General features: G+C 46.9%; 1 protein-coding gene across 5 annotated transcripts in view; it reads right to left on the bottom strand.

The window, feature by feature from the left end:
- Positions 1–12,516, bottom strand: part of SAMD4A (sterile alpha motif domain containing 4A) — a 215,714-nt gene that overhangs the window by 22,725 nt on the left and 180,473 nt on the right. For all 5 annotated transcript variants that reach the window (XM_023255700.2, XM_023255702.2, XM_023255701.2 and 2 more), the window contains 3 exons: positions 9,560–9,893; positions 6,960–7,045; positions 1,619–1,737 (listed from right to left, as the gene is read on the bottom strand). In XM_023255700.2, coding sequence (XP_023111468.1) covers positions 1,619–1,737; positions 6,960–7,045; positions 9,560–9,893 — 539 coding nt within the window. The remainder of the gene's footprint in view (positions 1–1,618; positions 1,738–6,959; positions 7,046–9,559; positions 9,894–12,516) is intronic.

Below are 12,516 nucleotides of genomic sequence, written 5' to 3'. Positions count from 1 at the left end.
GGAACTCTCATATGGACCAAGGACAAAGCAGAGCAGACAGAGGCAGGGGATGACAGTCTTGAGAGAAGCAAAGAGCTTAAAATCTCTATCTTTATCTTTATCCTCTAAAGTCCTTCTTCTCCTTGGAACTTGTTTCCTGAGGGCTTGGTGTTGACAGGAGGGTCTGGAACCTCATCCTCTCGCTTGAGAGAGATGCACTGTTGCCCTTATAAGGAGAGCGAGCCTGGGAAGGGGGTAGTCCCTGAGATGGGAGGCCTGTGAGCAGGCCTTGCCTTTTACCTGGGCCCCTGACAATCCTCAGGGTGCACAGGTGGTCCAGTCCATCCCACCAGGAAGGGCAACCCCAGAGAGCTTGGAGACAGGGAGCTGCCACAAAGAGGGCTGCTCTTCCTGATTGTTTTTTCTACACATCAGCTGGAGTCTGTGAGAGCTGCTTGGCATGTGGCATGTACAATGGTTAAGAGCACTGACTCTGCAGCTGGTGCTGGCTTGCCTGGTCCAAATCCTGGATGCCACTGCCTACAGACGCCTCTGTAAATTGAAGTTAATAATAGCAACTCTACCTCATATGGTTGTTGCAAGGATTATATGTATTAATATTCCTAAAATGCTTGGATACCACTTGGCACATAGTACTAAATGTTTGTCTAATAAATAACGGTGTTATATATGCTAGATTACGGTAACACTTCAGTGTTTACATTAATCTTTAATGAAAGGTTTTCATAAATTCCAACTATCCTTATCTCCCTTAAATAATGTGAAATAGTGATGTTTTAAGGCACACTTATGCAAATAAATGCCAATTTTTTTTTAACAACACAGAGCTTCTCTATATACACGAAGAAATGAATTCAGAACTCTTTAGGTACAAGTGAAAAAATTATCTGCTCATGTTTAAAAATGTACAACAGAAAGTTGATTTTTCAGGATGTTTGTACATCAGTCTTTTGTCTCCCCCCAACTCCCTGTCATTGTTGAAGGCTTTACCCCACACCCCCCTTGATTCTTCCCCTGGATTGTCACTGTAATTCACCTTTAATATGCAGTTGGATTCTTTAATTTAAAACCAGATTAAGGTAATGGGTTCTAAAGTACAACGAGGCTTATTTTTAACTGCATCCAAGAAGCTGAAGTACTATGAAAAATCAAGAGTGGTACTGCTCCACTCTTAGATTGCAGCTCAGACCAAAATAGACCAGCACTGGGCTCTTCACCCTGCCACCAACTATAATTAGCTAGTCTGCAGCTAGAAGGAAGAAAAAATGACACTACCTTGTAAGGTGCTAATAGAACCCATTTTTGTCCTTTCAGGGCCCCCTCTTGTGGATCAACCACCAGTTGTTTTGTGGGCATTCATTAAATCATACCCGTCCCCTCTGGACTAATACCGTCATTTTGATCATGTAAACTGAGTTACAAAAGATCATGTTCAGTTCTTTTTCTGGGCATGCTTTCTCTCCATAGCCTTTTCCCAACCCCGTCTGTTTAAGGGATCTCCAATTCCCCACAGGGCATCCTTGTGGACAAGGAATGATGATGCCTGCCATAGTCCTGCCCAGGAACCCAGGCAGGCAGTGAAACACCGTGCATTAAGAAGAACAAAATCCCAACATACTTTCTTTGCTGTCGATATCCTGATATGTCTAGAAGGGTTTTCCGAGGGAAAGAACGAAAGAGCTTCTGCACCTGCTGTTTCCATGACAACAATCTTTTTTTCTGAGTCTCTGTAAATGCCTGCAAAAACAAACAGGACTTTTTAATGGGTGGCGCAGCCTGGCATTAGAGGGAGAAACATGCAATTAATAGGGGGAACATTGGAGTCTCTGGCAGTTGCCTTTTCTTCACCTGCTCCCTACTTGATCCAAATGGCAGTCAGTTTCACTTGGGAGCCACCTGTACCAACAATTCAAGTTATTTGTCATTGGAGGTGCCTGGTAAAGTACATGCATTAAGCTTTTGACAACCCTTGTTTTTGGTTGCATTTCTGGCAGATCCATACTCACTTTCCCCTTCCTCCTGACTCTACTCTGGACTCTACAGATTAACCAAGAATGAATTGCAAAATGGACTGTTGAATACTCTGGCTTTTGCAGGCCCCCTATGTGTTCATAATCAATGGAAATGCTAAACCACTTCAAAAATCAATCTGCTTGATGGTGTGTGGTCACCCTGGAGTGGTCTTCAGGGTTTCAGAAAATGGAAGAATAGTCTCTGCTATGTTATACTATACTATACTATACTATACTATACATCAGGATAGGTGCACTGGGGGTTTTACAGGGCATGGGGCTTTGCTGAGAAATCTCCAGTTAAAGGATCCTGTGCCCTACAAAAACCCCAGTGCACCAATCCTGACCTAAATTTTGCCTAAAGTTTAGGAAAATCGGTAGATCTGATGCCTTCTCAAATCCTTTTTAGTAAAATTGGCATTGAGGGGGTGTTTTGCCTGCTTCATAACACACTGACATCTGTATTATGCCTTCTTTTGTGTATGCTGAAGTCCAGGGAAAGACTTTATAGGGGTTATGAGTCCCCAAGGCAGAGACACTCAAATCTGTGTTATATTAGAATCCCTCAAGAAGACCTAGACCCCTTCCCACATACCTAGAGCCTGATATAAGAGATCTGGAGAGGAGTCCAGGTGATGTTTGCAACAAGTGCCCTGGTAATTCTGCTGCAGATGGAACACGGACATTTGGCATTCTAGATGGTTTGAGGACCCTATGTGCAATATAGAAATCCCCTGGTGGGAGACTAGAACGGTGGCCCACACCCTGTGGGAGACCCATCAGCTTTGATTGATTAGCAGTAACAATGATGGAGATAACATACCCATGTACTTTTGTCAATAAGACAGAAAATCCTTTAAGTAGCAATAAACTATTACTTAGAGTAACACACTATATGACTACTTTCCATAAAGGAAACTGATTCCTTAAACAGAGAAAAAAAAATGACAGCTTAATTTTCTCCAGATGACATTTAATCTTTAAGGACCTAAACACAGGGGAGCTATGTGAACAAAAAAGCAAAAAGATGTTAGTTATATTGCGAAAAAATTATTGACTTGCAAACCCCTTCCTGCTGGATGACCTTAGCCAGACACATTTAAGGATATCCACTAAAGGAGGTCTACCCAACCCAGAGATTCCATGCCTCATTAAAGAGGTGCAGACACTGCTTAAGGTACATGGTAGGATGGTCTCATGGTTACAAGGTAAGGGCATGGTTCTACTCTGTGGTCCCTTCTCATTTGTTGGTAATGCTTGGTGAGTGTCCACCTATACATGAATGTCTGAAAACTTGAAAGGCAAGCATCGCTGCTAGACTCATAAAGGGATGGATAGATTCTCCTTTTGACTGGCTTATTCTGCCAAAGTTTGAGAACACAGGATGCAGGTGCACTGATCAAGATGACTTGGGGAGGAGAGTCCAGCCCAGTTGGTTGGAGGAAGGTTCTGGATGGATACGGACAGGGTTTGAATCCCTGCATACCCTTATGCGAGTTCCTTTACCTGAGACTCGGTTCCTTCTAAAAACCATGGATAATAATATCTCCCTCAAAAAGATGTAAGGATTAAATGAGACAACACATGAAATGTAATTAGAATTCTTAGAACATACCTGACTGTTAGTAATGGTTCAATAACTGCTGCTCATAGATACTCTAGCCAGGGTTTTTTTTTGTTGTGCAAACCAGCCCTTTGGTGGTGGTGTATGAATGTTTGTCACATGTGGTATTTAGCAATCACCTTTAGCCCCCAACAAATGATTTCAAGTTGTCAAAACTGTAATACCGAGCTGGTCTAGGGCCAGCCTGAAGGACAGCTGGCCTGAGTTTCCAAGTGACAAAGGAGGAAATGGCTTACTTTATAGACATGCATTCAAAGTGCTTCCAAGGACATTTCCAAGAAGGTGGAAATGTTTATATCCCACCCCCCGGCCCCAGAGAAGTCAGCTCATTCATTCAACACTGGGCACCAGGCTCATTTAGTTCTGGGTTGCAGATAGAATCAAGCCCCTTAGCCTTGCTGAGTGAGTGTGGTGGCCACTTCTCAGTCCTGGAGGCTGCAGCTGGGAGGCACAGAGAGGAGCTGGGTCATGGCTGGCAATGAGCGATTTCCAGAAGCTGGTCTCTGTGTGTGTGTGTGTCTGCAAAGTAGCACTCCATCGTGGGAGCTCCACTGTCAACTGGGATGGCTGACACATGACCTCAGCCATTCCACTGGCAGCTCTGGGTTGGGCTGGTAGCAGCTTCCTCAGGGACTGGAGGGGAAGGAACCTCCATAGTACAGATTGACATAGCCAGTCAGCCACTTCCGAGTCCTGTGTCACGATCAGGGCCAAACCAATGAGTCTGTATGGAAGAAGATGGCTAGGGTGTGCCCCACAGCTTTTGTGGCGGGATTAAAAAAAGGCTCATAAAAGGGGCAAGAACTCCTCTCTGCAGAACCTCCTGGAGATGGTGAGGAGGCAAGAAGCCAGGGATTATAATGCAGCAAAGTAGTCTCAGAAATGAAATTCAGAACTTTCCTGTCCTCCCTTCTGTTACTCTAGGGAGTTGGTCCCTTTGTCCCTGGGAGGAAGGAAAGTGTCTAGGTTCGGTCAACATCCTGTCCAGTCAGGTAAGGAATAGCACATTCGGGCTGTGAAAGGGAGTCCTGTTTCGTGGAGCCCAGGTATAAACCTCAGCCAGGATGGAGACTGCGTGCTTCGACAGGGCCTCACAGGGAGGAGGTGTTCTGCCCAACAGAATAACCCAAGCCTGTGGAAAATTATTCAGACACGTTTCCTCTTTCTTGAACTAAAATAATAATAAAAGGTCTTGCACAGCATTTTCCCTTCCAAAGCAGAGTACAGTCCTCTCCATCCGGACATGAATTCAGGCGAGCAGACATAGCATAAGCCCCTTTCTGCCTGTGACTCCCACCAGCCACAGGTCCCTCTACTGCAGTCGAGGCCTCTTGCCAGCAGATGAGTCCACATGGTGCCATCTTTGCATTTAATCACTTGGGCAGGCAGGGAGAAAAAAAACTAGGCATTTTCTAAATATTCTAAGGAAATGGAAAAGAGAGCCAGGCTGCGCAAGGAGGGCATGCACAGTGGCAGGAAAGTGAGAAGCATCAGGCCACAGCTTTGGGGCTGGGGAGACCAATTAGGAAGCTTGTGCACTGTCCAACGGAGGCAGCTGGAGGGCTCATTATTTTGTCTTGCGGGCTCAGCAGACTTGAGGCAAGATGGAAAGTAACTTGTAACTTGGTTACAAGTATCCTGAAGGTTTGGTGTGAGTGTGGGCATGGCAGACGATGCAAGGTTCTAGTTCCTTTATATAAATTTAAATCCTCCCCTTATCAGTGCCCCCCAAACCCACTCCAAACATACTCTCCGCCCCCCCCCCCCCCCCCCCCCCAGTAAGACACAGAGCTCTCCAAATGCTGTTCTTTCTGCCTGGAGCGCTCCCACCTACTTAGGTGAGTCTTTACCACCAAGACCCCAGCTTGCCTTTCAGACCTAGCTTGGGGACAGTTCCTCTGAGGAAAAGCCATTTCCGGTTCTGGATTTGGTGGCCCCGCTCCTCATCTGGGCTCCATAGGATGCCAGGAGAGCCTTATCCTCATGTATGTGACGACCTGGTTTCCTTTTGTCTCCCCTGCTACCCTCATACCATAAGCTACATAGTCAGGGATGGGGTCTGGGTGCTTAATAAAGATCTGTGGAGTGAATGAGTTGTAAAATTCTTCAACAGGTTCTTGCCTTCTTTTCTTCCTGTTGCTTTTTGCTGGCCAAAACAAGTAGGGTGTCAGGATTGCACATAGCAAAGAGTCAGTTGGGGACTGTGGAGAGGGACACAAGAATTTGCTCTGCTGAGAGAGGAAATAGCAAAAAGGAGAGTTTAGGGGACACTGGGGGTCAGTGGCTGGGAAGGAAACCCAGAAGGAGACCATAACCTGCACGTGACGGCGGGGGGGGGGGGGGGAGTCAGACTGCAGAAGGGTGGGGGCCCAGGGAACTGGCCTTGGACAGATGGGCCTGTGTGGCAGCTGGCAGGATAAGGGCAGTGTGAGTGGGGCAGTGGGTAAGGGGGACAGACCTCTGTGCCGGGTGTCTCCCTTCACTGGGGCCCACTGCACTTCTGGGGCTCTGGCTGCTAACCTGGCAAAGGTGAGGAGACTTGGGGGCCTTTGCCATCTTATTCTAACGTGAAAGTCCCAAAGAAAGACCTCAGTGCTAAGTTTTTCCAAAGCCTACACTGTGACTCTTGTGTCTATGACTCTTTGAGGGGGTGCTCCCAAGAAGCTACTGGAGTCTTGGGTCCGAGACACAATCCCCTGTCCCCACATGGGCCTCAGGGCAGCTGCCAGGGCAGGCGGCTGCTCCCGCCCAGCAGTGTCCAGGACCCGGTCTGCTCCATCAGGAAGATTGCACTTGCACTGAGTCTAATGGGAACACCTCCAGCCGGCCTCAGTCCTCCTTCAAAAGGACATGTGGCTCAACACAATTCCTATAAAAATCACAAATCAGACCACACACAAACACATGATTTTTTTTTTTTTTGCACACTCTCTCACCCTCCCTCAACTTTCCCTGAGCCAAAAGACAAAATGTTTCAACACAAAATTTTAAAAGGACTTGAAAACGCCAAAACTAGGTGGCAGGGTTGAGTGTTAACCACCTCAGGCTCGGTCACTCAGGGATTCTTCCAGAGCCAGAAGTTTCTCTAAAGCATTCACCCTTACATCAGAGCTCAGTCTAGATGAATCTCGACACCAAAGTCACATACAGGCTGTGCTTAGGTTTGAAGCCACCATAGCTGGGTTCTGCCCAGGCTATGATTAATGCCTGCCTACCCTTCAAAAACAAGTTGTTGGGAGACCCAAGTGATCACATCACAGAAACTCTGAGAACCATTTCTAAGCAATGAGAAAAACAGTTTTGTGAAATCCATTACTACTCACCTCATGAATTAGACACTTGTCTATGAGCTGTAAATAGGAACTTATATTTTCCTCATCAGGTCTGGAGACCAAGAGCTGTGTGCACACTGTGAATTAAAAAAAAAATAGAAAAGATGAATTAGAAACATGCAAACCCATTCTAACCTCGGAGATCTGTCTCTGATTTCCTTTCAGGACCAATATTTTGAGAGGTATGTGTGCCTGTGGCTTTACGTAAGGTTCACAAAAAAGGCCAGGAGGCTCCTCATTCCACTGAAGTCAAAGGCTTGGTCACCACAGGAGCCCTCGCTTTGAGAAGCCCCTTCGCTTAATTCCAGGCATACCATTCTATATTAAGCCTTCTGCAATCCAGCCTGAGACACTCTGGGAGAAGAATTCAGCCGTGTCCTGAGCTCTATCTTTGAAAGAGGCTCCTTTGGAGAAGAGAGTTCAAAGGCATCAAAGACCATCAACGTTCTCAGAAAGCAGTCTTCATAATTTGATGAATGAACTGTGCACCTCATTTGGAGGAATAAGTCTGGCACATCTTTTAGGACATGAGGTGTGTGGGCACACACATGGGCAGGAGCCCGCTACTCCTTCATTGGAGGGTTATTTTCTCAAAGTGGTAACACACCTTTATACACACACAAGTTCACCTACACACTCAAGAAACTGAAGCAATAAGACCGAGCAGAGTCAGTCAGCAAGGAGAGTGCACACCCCCACTGGGATTCTCATGACCCCGATATCATAGCCCATTCTAATCTCATCCTAGAGGCGGTGATGCTCTGATTTTGATGGGGGTGTTTAGAAGGCTGCGGTAGAGGTGGTTGGACAAAAGATGTCAGAAGTGAAAATGCCTTGCACTCAAGTAGACCAAGCTTGAAACCTGGGCCTAATGATTCCTTTCTCTTCCTAATCCTGAATAACCAGTGTGTCACAGAATCCCACTTATATCATGTCTTTGCACATAGATTTTCAGTACAGCATTGTTTGTAATAACAAAAACTTGAAAACCACCTCAGTGTCCATTAACTGGGGTCCTGTTAAATTATACTTTTTGCATACAGCGGAACAGTATGCAACGTTTAAAAAAGAATAGGGTGGTGATATCGTATGGATAGAAATATTAAAAGTATATCATGTAGGAAAAACTAGCTGCAGAAAAATGTATAAACAACACCTGTTTGTGTGTGAAAAGGATTCTTATGTGCTTGCATACGATTAGTACAAAGTTCCTGAAGGGATATTCTAAACCTGTTTATAGCAGTCACCTCTGCAGAGGAAGATGGCAGGGCTTGGGGGACAGGTTATTTTTCACTTTCCATCATTTTGTTTAGTTTTGATTTTTTATGTTGAGCATGGATTTATAATTTATTTGAAAGTAGCTAAACTGTAACAAGTAGCCACGCCAGAGAAGTTCGGGTCTCCGAGCCCACCAGGGGTTACGCTCAGGTACCCACTCCCACATGTATCTTTACCCAGGGGGTCATCTGTTCTAATCCCACACTGTGAAGAGCCCCCATTGGGGGTGGGAAGTTGGGAGGTAGAGAGAGCTAGGAGGTGAGTGGGAGGAGACCAGGGACCCACCCTGGTCATCTCAGCTCAAAGGGATGATACAAGTCTCCTCTGAACCAGATTCCTATGGAGGTAAGTCTTTTTTTTTTTTTTTTTAGGATGTGGGCACATGGGAAGTTTCTCACTGCACCTCTAAGACTCAGGTGTCCATTTCTTTTGGTAAAAACTTGGTTTCTTTAAAATGATCTGGGGGCGCCTGGGTGGCTCAGTCGGTTAAGCGTCCGACTTCGGCTCAGGTCATGATCTCACGGTCCGTGGGTTCGAGCCCCGCGTTGGGCTCTGTGCTGACAGCTCAGAGCCTGGAGCCTGTTTCAGATTCTGTGTCTCCCTCTTTCTCTGACCCTCCCCTGTTCATGCTCTGCCTCTCTCTGTCTCAAAAATAAATAAATGTTAAAAAAAATTAAAAAAATAAAATAAAATGATCTGAAATATTGGACAATAAAGAAGAAAAAATTGTTTCTTCTTCCCAAAGGAAAAGTACTGGCATTCATTGCGTTTTTAAAATAATCACACTTTCTTGTGATTACACGGGGTGTGGGACACCCCGTGTAAGCGCAAATTATTCTAGCACTGGACCTTTCAAAGATAATCACGTAGTCACTGTGCCACGCATGGGGGAGGTAGAAAGAGTGCTCCTACCCAAAGAATCACATGAGAATTCGGTCTGCCCTCCAGACAGGTACACAGCATGGCTATGGTGCCTTCAAAGAGTAGTCTGTATTAAGTAAGGGAAGGGCTGACTTCCTTCCGCCCGCAGGCCCAGAGGCCCAATGAGCACTCACTCTGCTAGGAGGGCCCAGCTTTGAGGGAGTGGAAGAGAAAAGGAGACAGGGTTAAGGAAGAGGCCTCTGGGGGTCAGAGAGATTGGAGTTCAGTTCCAAATGACAACCTTTGAGCCTCACTCTCCTCATCTGTAAATGGGCTAATGGCATCTACCCTGACAGGTTTATCTAGCACCTTGGGGAAGCTCCTCAGGAACCAGGAGCTCTGATTAGTGGTGTTGAGAGAACAATGGCGGAGGTGGGAGAATCAGGCTCTACCTTTCCCCATGACACGTGTGAACTGCCCAGGGAGATCCCCCTCCGGCAGGGGGGCGACGGCCAGCTCCCCATCACAGCTACTCAGCTGGTGTGGCTGGAGCCCACCGCTGGCCCCAGCGGAGGCGGTAGCTGTGGCACCAGTGGCTGCGGCACTGTCTTTGCAGTCAGGGGTCTGGCCCTCAGGGCCCATCAGTGAGGGTGGGTGGGGGGCCTGGGGCTCCCGGCGGCAAGCCTCGGGGGTGGTGCTTGGGGAGCTGTAGGCCTTGATGGGAGTCAGGATCATCTGGTGCAGCTCCTGGAGCGGGATGCGCAGGTTGCCCCCTTCGATGATGTCCTGGATGGCCAGAGGGAGAAGACTTTGGTTAGGGTCAGCACTGGGGGTGGCCCACCTTGACATCTCCCTCCCCCTGCCCGGAGCTATTCCCAGGCGGGACTCACAGCTGCTGGCCCCTTCATCCCAACAGTCTTCGGAAATGCAGCCATTTTATCATTCTATTATTAGCCCGGTAGAAAACTTGGCAAAATACAGATATGCATAGTGAGGAAAATATACATCACCTGAAAATCCCACCATCTAGAGGTGATCACTAAAACGATTTTGTACATTTCCTTCCCTGGCTTCCTCAGTGAATTTCTATAAAAAGCATTTACATATTTTACATGCACACACTTTAGAAGCTGTATAATAAAGCTGGGTCATGTGGTAACTTCCTGTCCTGTGTAGGATGAAGGGACCTGCTCGTTCACACCCTCAGCCCACGACACAGGCACCACAGGGCAGTGGTTAAGAATACAGACTCTAGGAGGGTGCCTGGATGGCTCAGTCCGTTAAGTGTCTGATCTCACTCAGATCATGATCTCACGGTGTTTGGGATCGAGCCCCACCTTGGGCTCTGCCCTAACGGTGCAGAGACTGCTAGGGATTCTCTCTCTCTCTCTCTGCCCCTCCCCTGCTGGCTCTCTCCCTCTCTCTCAAAACAAGTAAAACTTCAAAGAATACAGACTCTAGGACAGATGCTGGGGTTCAAATTCTGACACTACTGTATGACCTTGGGTAAACAACTTAACCTCCCTGTGCCTATTCCTGTGTATAAAATAAAGATAACATCTGCCTCAATGGGTGGTTGTGAGGATGTTAATATCTGTAAAGCTGCAGGTCAGGGTCAGGTTCCCATGTCATGTGCTTCTTTGTTAATAGGTATGTGTCAAGTGCTGTGATGAACTGGGCACTGTCTTAGGGAAGAGGTTATGGGGGGAAGAGTCTTTGTGGTTCCCTTGGGGAGTTTACAACCCACCCTGAGATGAACATACTGCACTAGGGTGCAGGCCAGGGTGGCTGTGAAGGGAGGCTGTCTGAGGGGGTGATGTTGGACTGGGAACCCAAATGAATGTGGGCGTGAAGACCCTGGGAAAGCGTGCCCCATGCAGAGGGCATGGTGAAGGCAGAGACTCTGAGGTGGGGGCATGCCAGGGTGTGTGAGAAATAGCAAGGAGGTGGAACAGGATGGGGAGAGGAGAGGGTGGGGAATGAGGTTTCTACTGGGGCCTGAGCATGGAGGCAAGGAAGCTGGGAGTTTTTTTAAATGAGAAGAGACATCAGGGGAAGTTTTGAGCAAGGGAGTGACATGTTGTTGAAGTTTCATTCTGGAGAGAAATATGTACAATATATGTGTATACAATACAGTTGACTCTTGAACAACATGAGTTTGGACTGTGTGTGTCCACTTACATGCGGATTTTTCCGATAAATACAGTACAGTGTTGAGAATTTACTGATGATTCTCTTAGCATTTTCTATTCTGTAGCTGACTTTATTATAGGAATACAGAATATAACATATATAGTGTACAATATATCTTCAGTAAGGCTTCCAGTCAACAGTAGGCTATTAGTAGTTCAGTTTTTGGGGAGTCAGAAGTTACACATGGATTTTCAGCTGCCCAGGGGAGGAGTCAGTGCCCCATGTTGTTTAAGGATCAACTAAAATTGTACATAATACAAATGGTTTTATATGTTGTATAATAAAATTGGGGCCTTCTGCACATACAGTTTGATATACTGGTGGTTATTTATTAGGAAAAAGAGTGAGCGCTGATTCTGGTCGACATTTATCTACGTGCCAGATCCTCACAGAGGCACAGGACAGGCTCTGACGCTTGTGGCTGGGTGTCAGGGCCTGGGAATCATCTTTGGCATGGAGAGCGGTCCGGCCCTCTGCCCCAGTGCTGCCCAAGTGCTTTTGCAACAGACCTCTCCTTGGGACCCAGGAAGGACACTGACAATCAAGGCCCTGATTACTAATGAAGTATTTACTCTCCTGAGAGCACAGAATGGCAAAGACATCATTTCAAAAGCCTGAAGCATGAGTACCAGTCCATTCCTGGGTTCCTCTGAGAAAAACTGCTTGATGGTGTCCAGGAACACAAGCCCATGGAACACGATCACCTCTACACCCAGACTTTCCAATCAATCGATAGCACATTGGACTTCCTATCAATTGATTAGAAAAAGGAAACTGGAGGACGGCAGCCTTGAATAGGCACGTTTCAGTTCAGGGCAGCAAAACACCAATAGCCCAGCCCCACCATTGGCGGGAACCTGCTTTGCTCAGGAGGTTGGAAGCAGAAACTTAGCCTAGTTGGCACCCAGGGTCATTGAGTAAAGTGAAATGCTAAGTAGCCATCAGAATTGTTTCAGTCCTGGCCGGGGCCACTGTCCGGCCTGTTTTAGAGGAGAGCGTCCATTTTTCTTTTAAAGAGGAGAGCTTGAGAGTCTACAGCCTTCCTCCTAAACCTGGCAGACATGGCGTGGGGAAGACTAGCTTGCTGCCTACGCCAGCAAACCTGAGGCAGGAGTCATTCCCAGTTTTCCTGCTGCCCAGACTGGACCAGTCTTTTCCAGAGTCTAGATGGAGTCACGTGACTGGTCGCTCGATTTTGGACTTGGTGATCTATCAG

Source organism: Felis catus, chromosome B3, assembly GCF_018350175.1.
Source record: "Felis catus isolate Fca126 chromosome B3, F.catus_Fca126_mat1.0, whole genome shotgun sequence".
Classification (NCBI taxonomy): domain Eukaryota; kingdom Metazoa; phylum Chordata; class Mammalia; order Carnivora; family Felidae; genus Felis; species Felis catus.
The sequence above is the reverse complement of the archived record's forward strand: the minus strand, read 5'-3'. Positions and strand labels throughout refer to the sequence as shown.